This window comes from Bos indicus, chromosome 16 (genome assembly GCF_029378745.1).
Source record: "Bos indicus isolate NIAB-ARS_2022 breed Sahiwal x Tharparkar chromosome 16, NIAB-ARS_B.indTharparkar_mat_pri_1.0, whole genome shotgun sequence".
Lineage (NCBI taxonomy): Eukaryota > Metazoa > Chordata > Mammalia > Artiodactyla > Bovidae > Bos > Bos indicus.
The window spans coordinates 46,956,799-46,979,408 of NC_091775.1; the positions used below are offsets into that span (position 1 = coordinate 46,956,799).

The 22,610-nt window shown below is 45.0% G+C and overlaps 1 protein-coding gene across 2 annotated transcripts in view; it reads right to left on the reverse strand.

Annotated features, from left to right (window-relative positions):
• Nucleotides 1–22,610, reverse strand: part of CAMTA1 (calmodulin binding transcription activator 1) — a 992,433-nt gene that overhangs the window by 503,090 nt on the left and 466,733 nt on the right. For both annotated transcript variants that reach the window (XM_070768274.1, XM_070768275.1), the window contains one exon: nucleotides 7,378–7,513. In XM_070768274.1, the coding sequence (XP_070624375.1) occupies nucleotides 7,378–7,513 (136 nt within the window). The remainder of the gene's footprint in view (nucleotides 1–7,377; nucleotides 7,514–22,610) is intronic.

Genomic DNA, 22,610 nt, shown 5'->3' on the forward strand with positions numbered 1-22,610 from the left:
GCATTAAGTATCTAGAAAATCTGATGTTTAGTCACTAAGCTGTATCCCACTCTTTGTGACCCCATGGACCCCATCAGACTCCTCTGTCCATGGGATTTTTCACAGCAAGAATACTAAAGTAGGTTGCCATTTCCTTCTCCAGGGGATCTTCCTGACCCAGGGGTCAAACCTGTGTCTCCTGCATTGGCAGGTAAATTCTCTACCACTGAGTCACCAGGGAAGCCCGATCTAGAAAATATACTTAATATATGTTTATTGAACTGGACAGAACTCATATAGACTCACAGCGAACACTTCCTCAAGGGAGGTGCAGATGGAGCACTGTAGCAATTAAAAACAGGGGATAATTTCCTCTGGCTATAGAAGATCAGAGAAGATATGCTGGAAAGTTCAGAAGTTATTAATACAAGGCTGGCTAACACAGTCGATGCAGACATGGTAAAAAGAGGTTCTGAGCAAGGAACTCTTTATACAATGTAGACCAGTGGGCGCATGACAGGTCTGAAGAGGAATGGGATGAGATAATACATCCACAGACCAAAGCCACACGATCATTTACAGAAAGAAAAAAAAAATCTGCATTCTTTTTAAAAACACAGAGTGCCAACACAGACTCATTTGCCCCTTCCTGAGCTTCTGCCACTCAGCTGTTTCATCAGTCAACTCACTTCCTCCTTATCTATTCATTGCCATTTCCCAAACCTGATTTGGGCACCATACATGTTTGTGGCTGGCTATTTTAAATATTTCCCATCAGCTGCAAGCAAGATACCTATTTATCTTATTGCTACAAGCAGAGCTGAAATGATCTGGCATCGCCACGAGGCAGACAGTTATTTCATGCCCTGCTAATTCCTAACGCGGTAACTACAATATTGCTCCTACTTTTAAAAGAGGTGCCTTTTTTTTTTCCTTCTTAATATGTGGCCTAAGTGTCCAAATAAAGAACCTCACTTCTAATAAGGCCAAGTCCAATAACATAACCTTGCCTACCACTCCCACGTTCCAGATGGGGCATTGAGTTTTCAGGCGTTCAGTTGAGAAGTCAAAGCAGTTTTCCATTCTTTCAGGCAGCACAAACAGGTCAGCAAAACAAAACTCTCTCTTTACTGCTGAAAATTCCAATCAGAGGTGATGGCGGGCCTTTCTGCTGGGCGGATGGTTCAGACGAGGGGGTTCCTTTCCACCTCGGAACAGGCTCGGGAGGGAGGATGTGTTTGTGCTACCCACGGTCAAATCAACAACCTCTGGTTCAAGTCAACAGCCCACTGGTTCTAAAGGCAGGATGTCTATGGCAAGGAACACCTTGTGACCAGAGCAGAGAGAGCCTTGTCCCCAGGGGTTGGGCATCTGGTGTGCAAAGGGCTGGAAGAGACGCTGACACGTTGTGAGTCTGGGCACCTGTTGCTTTAAATCATCTTAGCTATTTTTCAACAGCCTCTGTCTCTGTCCACTGATACTCCCCACCCCTGCCTTTCTGTCTCTGTCCACTGATACTCCCCACCCCTGCCTTTCTGTCTCTGTCCGCTGATACTCCCCCGCTGCCTTTCTGTCTCTGTCCACTGATACTCCCCCCTGCCTCTCTGTCTCTGCCCCCTGATACTCCCCCCCCCGCCTTTCTGTCTCTGTCCCCTGATACTCCCCACCCCTGCCTCTCTGTCTCTGTCCACTGATACTCCCCCCCTGCCTCTCTGTCTCTGCCCCCTGATACTCCCCCCTGCCTCTCTGTCTCTGTCCACTGATACTCCCCCCCTGCCTTTCTGTCTCTGTCCACTGATACTCCCCCCTGCCTCTCTGTCTCTGTCCACTGATACTTCCCCCCTGCCTTTCTGTCTCTGTCCACTGATACTCCCCCCACTGCCTTTCTGTCTCTGTCCACTGATACTGCCCCCCCTGCCTTTCTGTCTCTGTCCACTGATACTCCCCATCCCTGCCTCTCTGTCTCTGTCCCCTGATACTCCCCCCTGCCTTTCTGTCTCTGTCCCCTGATACTCCCCCCTGCCTCTCTGTCTCTGTCCCCTGATACTCCCCACCCCTGCCTCTCTGTCTCTGTCCCCTGATACTCCCCCCGCCTCTCTGTCTCTGCCCCCTGATACTCCCCACCCCTGCCTTTCTGTCTCTGCCCCCTGACACTCCCCCCTTCGTCTCTGTCTCTGCCCCCTGATACTCCCCCTGCCTCTCTGTCTCTGTCCCCTGATACTCCCCCTGCCTCTCTGTCTCTGTCCCCTGATACTCCCCCTGCCTCTCTGTCTCTGTCCCCTGATACTCCCCCCTGCCTCTCTGTCTCTGTCCCCTGATACTCCCCACCCCTGCCTCTCTGTCTCTGTCCCCTGATACTCCCCCCTGCCCTGCCACTCCCTGGCCCCTCCAGCACCTAGTGCTCCGTGTCTAAAAGTCTGCTTAGGCACCTCTGTGCCCTCCTACCCAGCCCTCAGGAAGCCCCAGTTGTGAGCTTGATTTTTTTTTTTTTTTTGTCCCCACGAGATGGTGAGTGTTCTTGATGACATTACTGCATCTTCAGTACCTTTCCCAGTGATGGTGGGTAGAAAGTATTCAACAGCAGGCTGATGAACAAAGGGTATGTGCTGGACTTGACCCAAAACCCTGCCAGAATGCGAGGGCAAGTGCTCACACGGTAGAGCCAGGCAGGTCTTGGCTCAAGTCCCAGCTCCACAATGATTCAGGGTGGGATGTGGAGCAAGAAGCCCTCTCAAGGCGCCATCACTTCATCTGTGAAGTGGGTGTAACAGTGTGTATCTGGCATGGATGTTTTGAGAAAGGTTGAGCGAGATAGCATACCTGGCATATAGGAGATTCATAAGCCTGCAGCCAGGTGTGGCTCCTGGTATGACAGCAGTCCCCAAACTTTTTAGCATCAGGGACGGGTTTTGTGGAAGACAATGTTTCCACAGGCCAGGGAGTGGGGTGGGGATGGTTTGGGAATGATTCAAGCACATTTACTTACTGTGTCCTTTATTTCTACTATTATTACATCAGCTCTGCCTCAGATCATCAGGCATTAGATCCCGGAGGCTGGGGATCCCTGTGTGATGGGACCCCCTGTGTGATGGGACCCCAGCAGTAAGGGTGCTGGGAGGTCGACAGCCTGGATTCTGAGACACTGGGCACTTTCAAGAGAGAGGTGTGCAGACAGGGCTGAAGACAGCCAGAGAAGAGCACCGTGAACTTGAAAAGTGCTCTTCTAGCTCAGCTCGAAGAACATCTCCCTGGGCTGACTTCACCCAGCACATCCCAGCCGTGGTGTGGCGATCCCAGGGGCACGGGGTCATGAGATGTACCTCTCTGCTCTCCAGGAATACACCCCACCTCCCTGCCAACAATAGCTTGTCTCCCCCACCCAGGCCCCAGGTAAGCAGGCGTCAATCTACCTGGTGAGCAGGACCCGTTTTAGGCAGGCCTGCTGAGATTTCATCTCACGAAACATTGACACCACAACCACATTCTTTTTTCCTCCCAGCCAACCTCTGTCATCCCTAGAAACCTTATCGAGCTGGCTTCTCCTTGGCTTACAGACAAGACAACTAATCATGGACCTAAGAGCTCAACAGCCTCCAAAGCAGCTGCCCCCATCCTGGGCCAGGATGAGAAAATCAATGTGCCTCTGAATCGCTGTCTGTGCCGAGGGCCCCAGCCTCTGAGAACAAAAGCATCCAGGCCTCAAGCAGTTCTGTGAACAGGGCTGGAAGTTTTCCTGGCCTGAGGGAAGGCTTACAGCAAGTGATGTGTTAAACGGTGGATCCAAATATCTTTATCATGCCCTTGAACAGAGGAAACTGGGCGGGTGGTAGAAAAATCACAGCCCCAAGACCCGAGCAGGGCTGTCTGCCTCACCCAGCAGTAGGGGTAGCTGGCGGGTACCATGTCTGGCATGATATAGGTACTCAGTCAACAGAAATGACTGGATTGAATCCAATGAAGAAGAAAGTAAAAGTGTTAGTCACTCAGTCCTGTCCGACTCTTTATGACTCCATAGACTGGAACCCGCCAGGCACCTCTGTCCATGGAATTCTCCAGGCAAGAATACTGGAGTGGGGTGCCATTCCCTTCTCCAAGGGATCTTCCCAACCCAGGGATCAAACCTGGGTCCTCCTCATTGCGCGCAGATTACCATCTGAGCCATCAAGAAGGACTGAAAAAGGAAGAAGGGCCCAAACTGGGAAGCCCCTCCCCTTGTGAGATTCCAAACCCACCTATGCTCACATGGCAGTTTCCCAGATGCAAAGGACCACCTGCCTCCTGTCCCTGCAAGGACCACTAGGCTTCATCACTGGTCTAGCTCAGAGCAAAGGCAGGAGAAATGCCACTCACAAGTGGGACTTGTCTTGCCAGAGAAGCCTTCCTTTGGGACTGTTTACAAATCCTGCCCAGGGTAGACAATCCACAGCAGAGAACTTCCATGAACACCAGAATGAATGAGCTCATCCCCATGAGTAACTGAGAACAATCCCAATTCACACTGAACGGGGTACCTTCTTTCACCTAGCAGCAATGAGAGGCACAGAAGAAACGGTCTTTCTCAGTGCTAATGGGAGGGCAGTTGGCACAACCACTTGGAAGCAATTTGGCCATATCCAGTAAGATTGAGGGGCTTCCCAGGTGGCACTGGGCACCTGTCTGCCAATGCAGGAGATCCAAGAGACGCAGGTTCGATCCCTGGGTCAGGAAGATCCCCTAGAGGAGGAAATGGCAACCCACTCTGGTATTCTTGCCTGGAAAAATCCCATGGACAGAGGAGCCTGGTGGGCTACAGTCCATGGGGTTGCAAAGACTCAGACATGACTGAGCAACTGAGTAAAACTGAAAATTCTCAGACCCTACACCCAGCAATGCCAAGTCTTGCACAAGCAGGCAAGGATCATAACATTGACCCAAACATCATAATGTTGGAAAACTGGAAAGAATCCAAAGTCTACCCACCAAGTAGGGTCTCAAATGCTCCTAAGCTGAATACTCCAGAACAGTTCAAAGGGATGAGGGACTCTCAGAATCACATGGCTAAATGAGAAAGGTAAGCCAGGAAACACTATGGAAGTTAAGACACACAGTCCCAGCCAACTGTAAGACCTTAGCTTACAGGAAGCTTCTTCCCACCCAGGAAACTTCTCTGATTATCCCAGACCACTCTGAACCCTCCGGACATGCCTCTTTAAAGCTCAGCCTTCCATACTGCTCAGAACTGTTAGTGACTTTTAGGTACGTACATGGCTACCTCCTCAATTTGAAGGCGAGTTCTTGGAACACAGAACACTGCTCCTATTTTCTCAGTAGACACCACAGGGCCCTCCCTGCACAGGATAGGGCCACAGGTAGGCGTTTGCTGATCAACTCAATGGGACAGCTCCCCAGACTCATGGGATCAGCCACCGCATCTCATTGGGTGAGCGCCTCACTCTCACTGTGGGGTCTCACTGGGGGGACTCACTCTCCAAGAACCTGAAAACACACCCCTTGTGATGCTGCCAAGGCTCCTCCAAGCCAGCCTCCTGTTACTACCTCCCCCCCGTTACTACCTCCCCACTGCCACTCATGCCTGGAAAGTCATGGAAACCCACCACCACCTTGTCCATCCATCCCCTTCCTCAGTGGTCTGAGGGTCCAATCCACCTCCCCGCCACGTCTACACATTAGCCTGCAGGTAAGGGAGCCACAAATAACTCCAAACATAAATGTGGCCTAAAAATACCCATAAATCATTCTGATTCCATCCAGTGATGATTCTAATTTACAACACGAAGGAAGAAAATGAACACTGGGGCTTTTTTTCCCCTGAGCTTTGGCTGCTGCCAAGCCAGAATCCCACCCCACTGTTATTAACACTTACAACCAGAAATTCCAGAGTTACATAGCATGGAGATGAAATCTACCAGATGCCTGTGGGCACAGGGGCTGAGGGCCATGGTTTGGGTGTGAATTCTCACAGCCTGGGTGGCCCTTAATTAGGGGCTCCACCCACACTTGTCACTTTCTACCTATCCCTTCATCAGGGGAGATCAGAGCAAAGTCCCGCCTTCCTCTGGTCCCCTAACAATGGCTAATCTGTTTGCACAATCACCAGCCACAGTCCAGGAGTTGGGTCTGGAGCAGCCTGTTGAGGCAATCTGCATTTGAATGTTCTCTGCAGTCACTTCTTTCTGGGCTGTGCAAGCAATGAACCCAGGAGAACAGAGGGAACTGGGGTTTCTCCTACCCCAGCTTTTTCTTTGTTCATCACCATAAAGCATTGTTATTGGGTGTTTTTAAAAAAATGCAAAAGCATAAAACAAAAGTTATCTCTCTCTGTGGGGCAATATAATAAAAGCCATTGGATGCTATTTTTAACAGCCATAAAAGCACATGATTAATATAGAAAAAGTCGTAATGACAAAGTGCGTCACAAAGAGCATCAGCGTGGAGGGTGAGCCGTTGAACTCGAGTGGGTCCCCGCCATCAATCCTGATACACTGGAGGACCCGAAGTGCCAGTGGACTCCGGGAGGCCCCTTTCTGGCCACTGTGAAATCCCAGGTGGATCGCAGCCAGCTTCTGGTCCTGGTCCAAGACAGAAGCTGCCAGACTCCTGGGGAAGATCCTTTACGAGGATCAGCAAGAAAAGCAGAGAAGTGGGTGCTCTCACTAACTTGCAGGCCAAGACGCACCACGATTCAAGCTCTCTCTCTCCTGCTATGACACGTGGCTCGGCCCCTCAAACAACGGAAAAGAGGAACAAGGGGACTGTCTCCATGGCTCCCTAAGGGTGAGAACACGCGGGGTCAGGGTGATACCAAGGAAACCAGACCATACCCTGTCTTCCCGCAGGCCCCAAACTGAAGTTGGCACAACATTCCAAGATGTTCTCTGCAGCGCCCACCTCTGCCCCAGCCTTGCAACACACCTTGTTAGCCCATGTAATGATCTTCAACATCTGTAAGCTCCCCGAGGCTGCAACACCCAGAGGGAAACAGAAGGGTCTGTCAGTAGAGGGAGGGAAGACAGGTTCTGGTTGGGGGCCACTGGTTCCCAGGGGACACGTTCAACTGAGCACCACCTGCAGAGGAAGATGCCACACACAGCTCCCCATTCCCTCACAAACTCTCAAGGTGGCTCCTTGGGATCTGCAGGAACCTTGCAGATCCCAGTGTATATGCCAAGGACTCTCAAGAATCAGAAACACCCTAGTTAAATCTGATTTCATGGAAATCGTAAATGGAGACTATTAGGGTAAGAAGGTAGGAAAAAAGAGAAACAACAAACGGGGTCTTGGCAAACAAAAATGCCTTTGAACAAGAAGGGGCTGGCATCAAATGACCACAGAGCAATTCCATCCTCTTGCAGCCTGGAATTGACATTCATGGAACAAGAGAGCTTTTCTGTTCTTTACCTCCACTCCCTGGACCTTCAGTTTCATGTGGTCCTCTCTGGTCGTTTTGCCATCTTTCCTCTTTTTCCAGCAATACCCATCTTTCCTGTATTTCACTTTCTTCCTGTTGTAGAGGATCATGGAGCCATTCTGGGGTCTGGAAACAACAAATGGTTAAGTTACCAAGAGAACCAAGCAAGAAAAAAAATTTATGAAGAAAGATATCATAGACCAGTAAAAGTCTCTACAGAAAAGCAATATTCCACATTTGCTGGAACATAATTTTTCACCTTTTATTGCAGCTCCCTGGATTAACCGTGTTTTACAGCCAGCCAAAATTTGCTTGTGGATTTGGTACCTAATGAATTAAATGTGTCAATGATAGGCTTAAAAAACATCCCCTTAGTAATATCCACCGTCTAATCAGGATATACGATGTGGGGGCCTGAGCTCTGCCCTGAAAAGCAGGAAAAAAGAGAGAAAGCAAAAAAAGCCGGGGGTGTTGTCGCAGCCTGCAATATCTTATCTCTTGTGGAAAGATTTTCTGCACATCTTTTAATCCATCACCCTACATTAGGAAATAAATAAGTTTAACGCAGACACTAGATGACTATGTTAAACGCAGACCAGTGGAAGAACTAGACGCCGAGGCCAGATGCTCTGATTCATTGCCTGCATTTAGATTCCTGCTGGATGGGGAAGAGCCCTGCAGCACTTCTTCCCAAGCAAGCTAAGTACCTGATTTTTTCCCATTTGGGCTTCAGCTGTCAAAGGGCTCAGTACCGCCAGGTAATCTGTCTATTCTGTCCACGACCATAGTAAGTTAGAAAAATAGTTACCCACATGCTCATGCTAAGAGCGGAAGGGCTGTTCTCTGTGCCCTTTAAAAAGAACAAAGAGAATTTTCCTGAAAGACCTCAAGTATCAACCACAGAGAGCAAAAAATGTTTACACTCATCCTCAGAGCCAAGAAGAAAGTGAAAGTGTTAGTCACTCAGTAATGTCCCTCCAGGCTCCTCTGCCCATGGGATTTCCCAGGCAAGAATACTGGAGTGAGTTGCCATTTTTTTTCTCCAGGGGATCTTCCCAACCTAGGGTTTGAACCCAGGTCTCCTGCATTGTAAGCAGATTCTTTACCATCTGAGCCACCAGGGAAGCCCCTCATAGCCATTGCCTTGACATATTTTGGTTTGGGGACATCAAGGAAACAAAGAACTAAACTCTCCTGGCAGCTGAGGGCAGGTGTTGTGGCAAACCTTCCAGAATAAAGTTCCAGTAGCTGTAGCCTGGAACATCCTTCAAGGAAGATGCCTCTGAAAGCTACAGCACACGGTACACCCACCCTGGTCAGCTCAGTGTCCCTCTCTACCTGAAGGCTCTGCACAGGGAAAGGAAAGGCCAGTGATCTGAGCACCCAGGGGACCACAGAGGTCTTCTAGCTCCCTCCTAGCCAGTGTGAGACAGCTCCTGACACAAACAGGGCAAAGCAAGGGCTTTCCTCTTTTTTAATTTAATTTAAGTTTTATTCCTTAGCTGCAAGACATGGCATGTTGGATCTTAGTTCCTTGACCAAGGATCGAACCCACACCCCCTGCAGTGAAAGTGTGGAGTCTTAACCACTGGTCTGCCAGGGAAGTCTTTTTTTTTTAAATCAATATGTTTTTTATTGAAGCATAGTTGATTTGCAATGTTGTGCTAACTTCTGCTGCACAGCAAAATGATTTAAGTATACATACATATACCCTGATGCTAGGAAAGATTGAAGGCTAAAGGAGAAGAGGGTGGCAGAGGATGAGATGGTCAGATAGCATCACCAACTCAACAGCCATGAATCTGAGCAAACTCCAGGAGACAGTGAAGGACAGGAAAGCTTGGTGTGCTGTAGTCCATGGGGTTGCAGAATTGGACAGAACTTAGCGACTGAACAACATATATGTATGTATATATATCCATATATATATATATATAAACACATGTACATTTTGGGGGGCTTCCATGGTGACTCAATGGGTAAAGAATCACCTGCAATGCAGGAGCTGTAAGAGATGCAGGTTCAATCCTGCCTGCAATGCAGGAGATGCAAGAGATGCAGGAAGATCCCTGGAGGAGGGCACAGTAACCCACTCCAGTATCCCTGCCTGGAGAATCCCATGGACAGAGGAGCCTGGTGGGCCACAATCCACGGGGTGTCACAGAGTCAGACTCGACTGAACATGCATGCATACATTTTTAAAAATACTCTTTTCCATTATGGTTTATCATAGGATATTGAATATAGTTTCCTGTGCTATATAGTAGGATCTTGTTTATTCACTCTCTATATATAAAAGCTTACATCTGCTAACTCCAACCTCACACTCCATCCCTCCCCCACCCCCCTCCCCCTTGGCAGCCACCAGTCTGTTCTCTGTGCCCAGGATTCTGTTTCTGTTTCATAGATTCCTCCTGATGCAAGCTGGCTGCTGTTTCTGTGCTGCAGTAGAGGTGAGGAAGTAGGCAACCAGTCTTCCCTGGGGCCCAGGGCAAAAGCCTCCATCCCATTCTTTTCTTTTCTTTTGAACTATGGGCCATTTCACAATTGGGCACAGACCACTGACTATTGATCTCTTACTATTCCATTGTCTGTAGGGAAGAAAAAAATCACTCTAGGGTGACAGCGGCTAATTGTAGTTCCCACCCAGCCGGGTGGTATCGTTCAGCGGCCAGGTGATGACTAACCAGCGACTCCATTGGAAATTACAGACTTTCAGCAGTGACTCCCAGCACTTCATTGTTTGCCGATCACTGTGCAATTGGTTTGTGTCAGTGTTGGTTTCCTCCCTGAAGTCTGCACCGACTAAAACAATCTGGAAACAGCTCGGCACGCTTGTCACAACCTGTCAGCTGATGATATCTGTCTTGCTCTTACCAGTCTGTATTGAAAACCTTACAGTTCTCTTTCATTTCTGAATGGCAGGAAAGCTGGAATCCGGGCCCCACTGTGCCAAGCCCTTTCCACTGCAGCCCTGTTCTCATATTCAGAGAGCCAGCTCCCTAAAAGACCCATTAGAAGGACCCTGAAGTCCAACAGCTGCACTTACCCACTTCCCAAGGACTAAGCAAAGAAGACATCCCATCAAATAGATGGGTGCTGCTTGTCTTGTCCCCTCCAAAGAAAAACAAAGACACCCACGAGAGTGTTTCAGGGACACCCTCCATCCCAGAAAACTCATCTGTTGGAGAAGATGTGACATTAATCCTATCGGCTTCTAGTGAGCTAAGACAGGATTTGTGATTTGTTCTGTCCTCTTGGTCTTCCTAAACATGGTCAATGACCCTCTGCAGTGTCTTCAGGCCAACTGTCCCCAGATCATAAATGGTATGACCCAGAGAGAGTGGGCATCTGCAGATACCATCACATCCACAGTCAGAACCACAATAGCACCCACTGAGGAAATCTGCCTTCTGGTGACCCGCCCTTTGCTTTCTGGAAGGGTGAGGGGCCCTGTCATCCAACACTTCTGGCAGGACATAATCCCACAGGGAACCTAAGTGTCCAACTTAAATGGCCTTAATAAATGGAATCATCATTTTAACTCGCAATAATGAGCAACCTAATAGTGTTTAATCCACCACTCTGATTTTATTAGAACTTGCTCTGCTCTGCGTGATGGGGAAGGTCCCTCCGCCCACAGTTCACAGGTCCTGAGGACAGAGAGGGAAAGCCAGAGGGCTGCAGCGGGGCTCATGTGCCCCCCCATTGCAAAGAGAATGGGGCTTCCCTGCCTCCCAGAGAACACTCAGGAGTAAAAGATGCAGGGGGGAAGATCCAAGGAAGGGGTGGAGGCTGGGGCACTACTCTGGGGGGAAGGAGAGGTGGGCTAGACCCCATGAGAGGGGTCCCATCAAGAGAGAACTATAGTAAGTTTCATTTCTGCCTAAAAGGGAGCACCCACTTGAGAAGAGCAAAGAAGTGGGAATGGATTTGAGGACAGAGGGTGATGCAACTGCAAGGAAGCTGCACGGAAAAATCGATCCATTTTGTCTTTTATGTTACCAGCTCCCCGTGAGCACCAGCTCTAGGGGGAGCACGCCATGTGTGGTCTAGGTTTGCTTCTGTTTCTACATCTACAACTCCATCTGTGCTCAAGTCACTCAGCCATGTCTGACTCTTTGCAACCCCGTGGACTGTAGCCCACCAGGCTCTAGGTTCCATTGAATTTTCCAGGCAAGAATACTGGAGTCGGTAGCCATTTCCTATACCTGCATCTGTATCCATGTCTATAGCCACATCTGTCTCTCCATCCCTGTCTACATCTATACCTATATCTATGTCTACACCTATGTCTGTTTCTGAATCTATGTCTACGTCTGTATCTGTATCTACATATACTTCTTTATCTATGTCATTTTTTTCATCCTCATGGCAACCCTATGAAGTAGCTACTATCACCATCCCCAACATAAAGATGAGGAAATCAACTCTTTCTAGCCAGAAGGTGACCGAGCAGGAGTTCCTTGGAATCACTGTGACTCTAGAGCTTCCTCTGAGGCATAGACTGAGGGGCCAGTCCAGGTTTGAATCCTAGTTCTGCCCTACTGGCTGGGGGGAACACTGATGCCCTGAAAGCACCCCTCATCCAGCAGATGAGGACTTGGGGGTTTCCTTCCAGGCTTCCTCACTTCCTGTTTGGGTGGAATAATATGGAAGCCATCTAGACCTCCTTGTAAGCTCCAGTCACCCACAGTGGTGACTTGCAGGGGAAAAGTACCTTTTTTTGGTATGCCTCCCCTTCCTCTCTCACATGCAGATTCCTCCTCCAGTGTTTCCTGGGACCACCTCTCAAATAAACTGCCTGTACTGAAATCCTCATCTCAGGAGCCCCAGCTGAGAGACACTGAACTAACAGTGACAGTATAAGAGAGTCTGGGAAAAACAATCCAAGTCCTCCATGGCAGCAGGGAGGGGAACATCAAAGGAAGAAAGGTGAGCATCCAGGAGCTTCATTCTCACCAGGGAGGTTTCTAGGCAAGAAACCTTTCAATCGGATAAACCTATCTAAAGGGCAGTAACAGAGCTGCAGACACAGAGAACAAACTTGTGGACACAGTGGGGGAGAAAGAAAGTGGGATGATTTGAGAGAGTCGACCTGAAACATATACATTACTGTATGTAAAGTAGATGGCCAGTATGATCCAGGGAACACAAAGGCAGTGCTCTGTGACCACCTAGAGGGCTGGGAGGTGGGAGGGAGGTTTAACAGGGACGGGACATATGTATACCTATGGCTGATTCATGTTGCTGTATGGCAGAAACCATCCCAATACCATAAAGTAATTATTCTCTAATTAAAAATAAAATTAAATTAAGAAAGAAACATTTTAATCTAAGAAACTAATAGTTAGCAAAGCCAATAATGCTCTGTGCAATATAGTAAAAAGATTATGAGATCAATGGAAAGACTGTTGCAGATCATCAAACTAAAGAAGTAGGTGTAAAATTAAGATACATAATCAGTAAAATAGATATATGCTTATATAATAGCTTATATGTGTGTGTGTGTGTGTCATATACACGTACCCACATGTGTGCACACACACAAATAAGACAGGAGTGTCGGAAGTCTCCATTAATTGAGAGAAAAAGAAAATTAAATACCAAGGCATACATTTAATAAGAAATTCCCAAAACCTAAGGAGAAAAACTATAAATATCAAAAAGACACAAAAGTAGTTTTCAATAAATGAAGAAGAGTAACATGTTCTTGGTTAGGAAGCGTGAGGATCATAAAAATGTCAATCTTCCCAAAGTTAATTTATCAATGTAATGTAATGGAAACAAGAATCCCAACAGAGTACTTTTTCTATGTCTAGAAAAATGTATTATAAAATTCATCAGGAGGGGAAAGAAACACCAAAGAGAGCCAGAAAAACTTCAATAAGGAGGACTGAGGTATACAGGCCCGTCCTAACAGCTATTAACACATTCTGTAAAGCCTATATATTTTAAAAAGTATGGAATCATCATACAAATAAATAGCCAACAGAACAGAATAGAAACTCCAGAAATAGTCTCACTTATACACGCAAATTTAATATATAATAAAGGAGGCATCTCAAGTCAGTGCGCAAGGGAGACTGACTTTTTAATAAGTGATGTTGGCATGTGGCGGAGAAGGCAATGGCACCCCACTCCAGTACTCTTGCCTGGAAAATCCCATGGACGGAGGAGCCTGGCAGGCTGCAGTCTGTGGGGTCGCTAAGAGTCGGACACGACTGAGCGATTTCACTTTCGTTTTTCACTTTCATGCATTGGAGAAGGAAATGGCAACCCACTCCAGTGTTCTTGCCTGGAGAATCCCAGGGATGGTGGAGCCTGGTGGGCTGCCGTCTATGGGGTCTCACAGAGTCGGACACGACTGAAGCGACTTAGCAGCAGCAGCAGCAGTTGGCATGTGGAAAAAGAGAAAACTGAATGGATCCTTCACACCTTACAGTGACATAAATTCCAAATGGACTAGAGATTTAAATGCAATACTTTATTTTTTTGGACTCCAAAATCACTGCAGATGGTGATTGCAGCCATGAAATTAAAAGACGCTTACTCCTTGGAAGGAAAGTTATGACCAACCTAGATAGCATATTGAAAAGCAGAGACATTACTTTGCCAACAAAGGTTCATCTAGTCAAGACTATGGTTTTTCCTGTGGTCATGTGTGGATGTGAGAGTTGGACTGTGAAGAAGGCTGAGCTCCGAAGAATTGATGCTTTTGAACTGTGGTGTTGGAGAAGACTCTTGAGAGTCCCTTGGACTGCAAGGAGATCTAACCAGTCCATTCTGAAGGAGACCAGCCCTGGGATTTCTTTGGAAGGAATGATGCTGAAGCTGAAACTCCAGTACTTTGGCCACCTCATGCCAAGAGTTGACTCATTGGAAAAGACCCTGCTGCTGGCAGGGATTGGGGGCAGGAGGAGAAGGGATGACAGAAGATGAGATGGCTGGATGGCATCACTGGCTCAATGGACGTGAGTCTGGTGAACTCCGGGAGTTGGTGATGGACAGGGAGGCCTGGCGTGTTTCAGTTCATGGGGTCGCAAAGAGTCAGACACAACTTAGCGACTGAACTGAACTGAACTGAACTCTAGAAGAAAATGCAGGTGAATTTCTCTAACCTGAAAGTGGAGAAAACTTTCCTAAACATGATTTTTAAAAATCTAGTAACAATATGTGAAAGGTATATCTGATCACATAAAAATAAAGCTGCCAGACTGTTTTCCAAAGCAATTGCTTTGGAATTTTTTTACAATTTTACATTCCCGTGAGAAAAATATGAGAGTTCCAAAGTCTCCCCACCCTCCGCAACAGTTGGCATTGTCTGTCTTTTGGATTATAGCCATCCTAGTGGGTGTGTGGTAGGATTTTAATTTGCATTTCCCTAATGACTAATGATGTTGAGCATCTTTTCATGTCCTTATTAGCAATTCATGTAATTTCTTTGATAAAATGTCTATTTGAATCCTTTGCCCATTTTTAATTTAGTTGTTTGTCTTCTTCTTTTTGAGTTGTAAGGGTTATTTACATAAAAATCTGGTTACAAGTCCTTCATCAGATTTGTGATTTGCAAATATTTTCTCCCAATCTATGATTCTTCTTTTTAAAAATTGTTTCTTTTAAGGAGCAAAGGGTTTCAATTTTGATGGAGTCCAACTTATCAATTCTTTCTTGTATGAATCATGCTTTTAATGTCATGGGGTTTCCCTGTTGGCTCAGATAGTGAAGAATCTGCCTGCAATACAAGAGACCTGGGTTCGATCCCTGGGTCAGGAAGATCCCCTGGAGAAGGGAATGGCAACCCAGTCCAGTATTCTTGCCTGAGAAATCCCAAGGACAGAGGAGACTGGCAGGCTACAGTCCTTGGGGTCACAAAGAGTCAGACATGACTGAGCAACTAACATTTTCACTTTAGTGTCATACCTAAGAATGTTTTGCCTAATGCAAGGTTGCATTTTCTTCTAAGAGTTTTATACTTTTACCTCTTACATTAAAGCCAATGATGTGTTTGAGTTCATTTTTGTGTACAGTGTGAGGTAAAGGTCTAAACCGGTTTTGGGCACATGCATATTCAATTGTCCCAGTACCATTTGTTTTTTTTTTTTTTTTTAAAGGACTCTCTTTTCCCCCACTGAATTGCTTTTGTACCTTTGTTGAAAATAAATTGACCATAAACATAAGGTTTTATTTCTGGACTTCATATTCTACTCTACTTTTTATCTTTATGTCAATACTATAATGTCTTGATTGTTGCAACTTTATAGTAAGTTTTAAAGTCAGGATATAGTCCTCAAACTTTGTTCTTATTTCTCAAAATTGTTTTGGCTGTTCTAGGTCCTTAATATTTCTGTATACATTTTAAGATTAGTTTTTTCTTTCCATTTTGTCAATGAAAAGAAATCTTGAAATATATACAGAAATACAACAAACCTAGAATAGCTAAAATTTTTGGAAAAAATAAGAACAAAGTTGGAGGACTTATAGTAAAAAATATTTCCAAATTATATGACCAATGAAGGGTTAATACCCAGCATATAGAAATAGCTCATACAACTCAACATCAAAAAATCAAAAAACCCAATTTAAAAATGGGCAGATGACCTGAACAGACATTTTCCAAAGGAGAAATACAGATGGGCAATGGGCACATGAAAAGATCTCAATATCACTAATCATAAGGAAAATGCAAATCAAAACCACAGTGAGATAGCACGTCTCACCAGTAAGAATGATCATCATCAAAAAGAACACAAATAACAAACGGTGGCGAGGATGTGGAGAAAAGGGAACCCTTGTGTACTCTTGGTGGGAATGCAAATTGATGCAGCCACCATGGAAAACAGTATGGAGATTTCTCAAAACACTGAAAATAGAACTGCTGTATGACCCAGCAATTCCACTCCTGGGTATATAACTGATAGAAAACAAAAATACAAACTCAGAAAGATACACGAACCCCAATGTTCATAGCAGTATTACTTACAATAGTCAAGATGTGGAAACAACCCAAGTGCCCATCACAGGTGGATAGATTAAAAAGATGTTGACTCATGTATATGTCAGTCACAAAAAGAATGAAATTTTGCCATTTGCAGGAACATGCATGGACTTGAAAAGCATTACACTAAGTGAAGTGTTAGACAAAGACAAATATTGTATGATATCACTTATACATCAAATCTAGAAAATGCAACAAACTACTGAATACAATAAAAAAGAAGCAGACTCACAGATACAGAGAACTACTTTTAGTGGTTACCAGTGAGAAGAGGGAAGGGGCAAAAGGCAATATAGGGGTAAGGAATTAAAGATTCAAACCATTATGTATAAGACAAGCCATAGGGATATACTGTACAACACATGGAATATAGCAAATATTTTATAATAATTTCAAATGGAGTATAACTTTTAAAAGTTCTTAATCACTATATTAAACATCTGTAATTTATATACTATTATATACATTTATGGAGAAGGCACTGGTGACCCACTCCAGTACTCCTGCCTGGAAAATCCCATGGATAGAGGAGCCTGGAAGGCTGCAGTCCATGGGGTCGCTGAGGGTCGGACACGACTGAGCAACTTCATTTTCACTTTTCACTTTCATGCATTGGAGAAGGAAATGGCAACCCACTCCAGTGTTCTTGCCTGGAGAATCCCAGGGATGGTGGAGCCTGGTGGGCTGCCGTCTATGGGGTCTCACAGAGTCGGACACGACTGAAGCGACTTAGCAGCAGCAGCAGCGTATACATTTATACATTATATATTATCATATATTAACTATACTTCAATTTTTAAAAAAACATTCATTTGATATTTTCTGCAACAACAACAAACAAGCCCACAGGGATTTTTATAGGGGTAGCATTCAATCTTGAAATCAGTTTGGAAATAACTGCCATTTCACAATATTGACTGCTCTAATTGCTTCCAATCACAGAACATAGACTGTCTTCCACTTATGTAATCTTTAATGTCTCTGTAAGACTTTGTAGTACAGGTTTTACACTTTGTGAATTAATCTAAGTACTTTATTCTTTTTGATGCTATTGTGAATGGAATTGCTTTCTTAATTTCATTTTTGGATTGTTCATTTTATTGTATAGAAATACAATTGATTTTTGTATGTTGATCTTGTATCCAATGACCTTGCTAAACTTATGTATTAGTGCTAGGAACTTTTTTGTAGATTCCTGTAGATATTCTACATATATAATAAATTCATTTGTGAATAAATATTGTTTCGCTCTTCTTTTCTATTCTAGATAGCTTCAATTCTTTTTTCTTGCCTTATTGCACTGGCTAGACCCTCCAGTAGAATGCTAAATAGAAGTGATAAGAATAAACACTCCTGTTTTATTCCTCATCTTAGAGGGAAAATATTAAGGACTCAAGAACCAACTTGAAGAGGCTCCCACTAACCAAAGACGGGACAATATGAACATCAATAATAGTAGTAACTGCAATGGATTACAACCTCTTCAGTTCAGTTCAGTTCAGTCGTTCAGTCGTGTCCGACTTTTTGCGACCCCATGAATCACAGCATGCCAAGCCTCCCTATTCATCACCAACTCCCGGAGTTCACCCAAACTCATGTGCATCGAGTCAGTGATGCCATCCAGCCATCTCATCCTCGGTCGTCCCCTTCTCCTCCTGGCCCCAATCCCTCCCAGCATCAGAGCCTTTTCCAATGAGTCAACTCTTCGCATGAGGTGGCCAAAGTGTTGGAGTTTCAGCCTCAGCATCAGTCCTTCCAATGAACACCCAGGACTGATATCCTTTAGGATGGACTGGTTGGATCTCCTGGCAGTCCAAGGGACTCGCAAGAGTCTTCTCCAACACCACAGTTCAAAGCATCAATTCTTTGGCACTCAGCTTTCTTCACAGTCCAACTCTCATATCTATATATGACCACTGGAAAAATCATAGCCTTGATTAGACGGACCTTTGCTGGCAAAGTAATGTCTCTGCTTTTGAATATGCTATCTAGGTTGGTCATAACTTTCCTTCCAAGGAGTAAGCGTCTTTTAATTTCATGGCTGCAATCACCATCTGCAGCAATTTTGGAGCCCGCAAAAAACAAATTCTGACACTGTTTCCACTGTTTCCCCATCTATTTGCCATGAAGCGATGGGACCAGATGCCATGATCTTCGTTTTCTGAATGTTGAGCTTTAAGCCAACTTTTTCACTCTCTTCTTTCACTTTCATCAAGAGGCTTTTTAGTTCCTCTTCACTTTCTGCCATAAAGGTGGTGTCATCTGCATATCTGAGGTTATTGAGATTTCTCCTGGCAATCTTGATTCCAGCTTGTGCTTCTTCCAGCCCAGCATTTCTCATGATGTACTCTGCATAAAAGTTAAATAAGCAGGGTGACAATATACAGCCTTGATGTATTCCTTTTCCTATTTGGAACCAGTCTGTTGTTCCATGTCCAGTTCTAACTGTTACTTCCTGACCTGCATATAGGTTTCTCAAGAAGCAGGTCAGGTGGTCTGGTATTCCCATCTCTTTCAGAATTTTCCACAGTTTATTGTGATCCACACAGTCAAAGGCTTTGGCATAGTCAATAAAGCAGAAATAGATGTTTTTCAGGAGCTCTCTTGCTTTTTCCATGATCCAGCAGATGTTGGCAATTTGATCTCTGGTTCCTCTGCCTTTTCTAAAACCAGCTTGAACATGTGGAATTTTACAGTTCATGTATTGCTGAAGCCTGGCTTGGAGAATTTTTTTTTTTTTTTTTTTGAGCATTACTTTACTAGCGTGTGAGATGAGTGCAGTTGCGCGGTAGTTTGAGCATTCTTTGGCATTGCCTTTCTTTGGGATTGGAATGAAAACTGACCTTTTCCAGTCCTGTGGCCACTGCTGAGTTTTCCAAATTTGCTGGCATATTGAGTGCAGCACTTTCACAGCATCATCTTTCAGGATTTGAAATAGCTCAACTGAAAATCCATCACCTCCACTAGCTTTGTTTGTAGTGATGCTTTCTAAGGCCCACTTGACTTCACATTCCAGGATGTCTGGCTCTAGGTGAGTGATCACACCATCGTGATTATCTGGGTCGTGAAGCTCTTTTTTGTACAGTTCCTCTGTGTATTCTTGCCACCTTTTCTTAATATCTTCTGCTTCTGTTAGGTCCATACCATTTCTGTCCTTTATCGAGCCCATCTTTGCATGAAATGTTCCCTTGGTATCTCTAATTTTCTTGATGAGATTTCTAGTCTTTCCCATTCTGTTGTATTCCTCTATTTCTTTGCATTGATTGCTGAGGAAGGCTTTCTTATCTCTCCTTGCTATTCTTTGGAACTCTGCATTCAAATGGGAATATCTTTCTTTTTCTCCTTTGCTTTTCACTTCTCTTCTTTTCACAGCTATGTAAGGCCTCCTCAGACAGCCATTTTGCTTTTTTGCATTTCTTTTCCATGGGGATGGTCTTGATCCCTGTCTCCTATACAATGTCACAAACTTCCATCCATAGTTCATCAGGTACTCTATCAGATCTGGTCCCTTAAATCTATTTCTCACTTCCACTGTATAATCATAAGGGATTCAATTTAGGTCATACCTGAATGATCTAGTGGTTTTCCCTACTTTCTTCAATTTAAGTCTGAGTTTGGCATAAGGAGTTCATGATCTGAGCCACAGTCAGCTCCCGGTCTTGTTTTTGCTGACCGTATAGGGCTTCTCCATCTTTGGCTGCAAAGAATATAATCAATCTGATTTTGACGTTGACCATCTGGTGATGTCCATGTGTAGAGTCTTCTCTTGTGTTCTAAAACCTCTTAAACATATTTAAATCCACAAGTTCATATATGATCTTAAAGCACACAAGCAAAAAACTGATTATTGGAGGATGCCAAGATTGCTGGGAGAAATATCAATAACCTCACATATGCAGATGACACCACCCTTATGGCAGAAAGTAACGAACTAAAGAGCCTCTTGATGAAAGTTAAAGAAGAGAGTGAAAAAGTTGGCTTAAAGCTCAACATTTAGAAAACTCAGATCATGGCATCTGGTCCCATCACTTCATGGCAAATAGATGGAGAAACAGTGGAAACAGTGGCAGACTTTATTTTGGGGGGCTCCAAAATCACTGCAGATGGTGACTGCAGCCATGAAATAAAGAGACTCGTACTCCTTGGAAGAAAAGCTATGACCAACCTAGACAGCATATTAAAAAGCAGAGACATTACTTTGCCAACAAAGGTCCATCTTGTCAAGGCTATGGTTTTTCCAGTGGTCATGTATGGATGTGAGAGTTGGACTATAAAGAAAGCTGAGTGCCAGAGAATTGATGCTTTTGAAATGTGGTACTGGAGAAGACTCTTGCAAGTCCCTTGGACTGCCAGGAGGTCCAACCAGTCCATCCTAAAGGAAATCAACCCTGAATGTTCATTGGAAGGACTGATGCTGAAGCTGAAACTCCAATACTTTGGCCACCTGATGCAAAGAGCTGACTCATTTGAAAAGACCCTGATACTGGGAAAGATTGAGGGCAGGAAGAAGACAAGGGGATGGCAGAGGATGAGATGGTTGGATGGCATCACCGACTCGATGGACATGAGTTTGAGTAAGCTCCAGGAGTTGGTGATGGACAGGGAAGCCTGGTGTGCTGCAGTCCATGGGGTTGCAAAGAGTCGGACACACCTGAGCTGAACTGAACCGAAAGAAAATCAACCCTGAATATTCGTTGGAAGGATTGTTGCTGAAGCCGAAGCTCCAATACTTTGGCCACCTGACATGAAGCGCCAACTCATTGGAAAAGATCCTGGTTCTGGGAAAGATTGAAGGCAAAAGGAGAAGGAGGCAGCAGAGGATGAGATGGTTAGATAGCACCACCGATTTAATGGGCATGAATTTGAGCAAACTGTGAGAGATAGTGGAAGACAGGAGCCTGGTGTGCTACAGTCCATGGGATTGCAAAGAGTCAGACATAACTTAGTGATTGAACAACAACAACAATGAATTAATAGGTTATCAACAGTGACTGACATCACAAAAGAAAAGCAGATAGTGTGTGTCCCCAATGGAAGAACATTTTGCTGTATCAAAAAAAAGAAGAAGCTTGAAATTATTCTGATCTCCTAAACTAACTCCCATTTTATCAGCTCTATAGACGGCAGATAAACACAGTAAAAAGGACACCTTGGGAATATAGACAGCAAATTCCAGACTGTAGGAAACTCTATAGGACAAATGACCTGACTTCTTCAACAAATTCAACAACAAAAAGAGTAGAGTGGGGAAAGTGTGAACATATAGAGTAAAAGAGACAAAGAGATAAATCAACCAGTCACAATGTATAAATCTTACTTGGGTACTGAGTCAAACAAACTTTGAAAAAAAAGGATGGGGGTATTTTTGCAAAATTGGAATTTTGAACAATGATTGGATACTTAATGATGTTTAGAATTATTACTAATTTTCAGAGTGACAATTTTAGTGCAGAAGTATTTTTAAGGTGATCATGTACAAATACTAGAGAAGGAAATGGCAACCTACTCCAGTGTTCTTGCCTGGCAAATACCATGAACAAAGGAACCTGATGTGCTACAGTCCACAGGGTAGCAAAGAGTTGGCCACCACTGAGCAACTGAGCACATGCACATATACACCAGGGGTTCCCAGGCGGCTCAGTGATAAAGACTCCAACTGCATCTCTTGCAGGAGATGCAAGAGACGTGGGTTCAACCCCTGGGCCGAAAAGATCCCCTGGAGAAGAAAATGGCAACACATCCAGTATTCTTGCCTGGAAAATCCCATGGACAGAGGAGCCTACCAGGCTGCAGTCCATGGAGTAGGGAAGAGTTGTACATGACTGAGCATGCATATATATGTGTGTATATATGCACACACACATGTATATATGTGTGTGTGTGTGTGTGTGTGTGTGTGTACATCAGAGAAGGCAATGGCACCCCACTCCAGTACTCTTGCCTGGAAAATCCCATGGATGAAGGAGCCTGGTAGGCTGCAGTCCATGCGGTCGCTAAGAGTGGAATACGACTGAGCGACTTCACTTTCACTTTTCACTTTCATGCATTGGAGAAGGAAATGGCAACCTACTCCAGTGTTCTTGCCTGGAGAATCCCAGGGATGGGGGAGCCTGGTGGGCTGCCATCTATGGGGTCTCACAGAGTCGGACACGACTGAAGCGATGTAGCAGCAGCAGCAGCAGTATGTGTGTGTGTATATATATATATATATACACTTTTCATTTT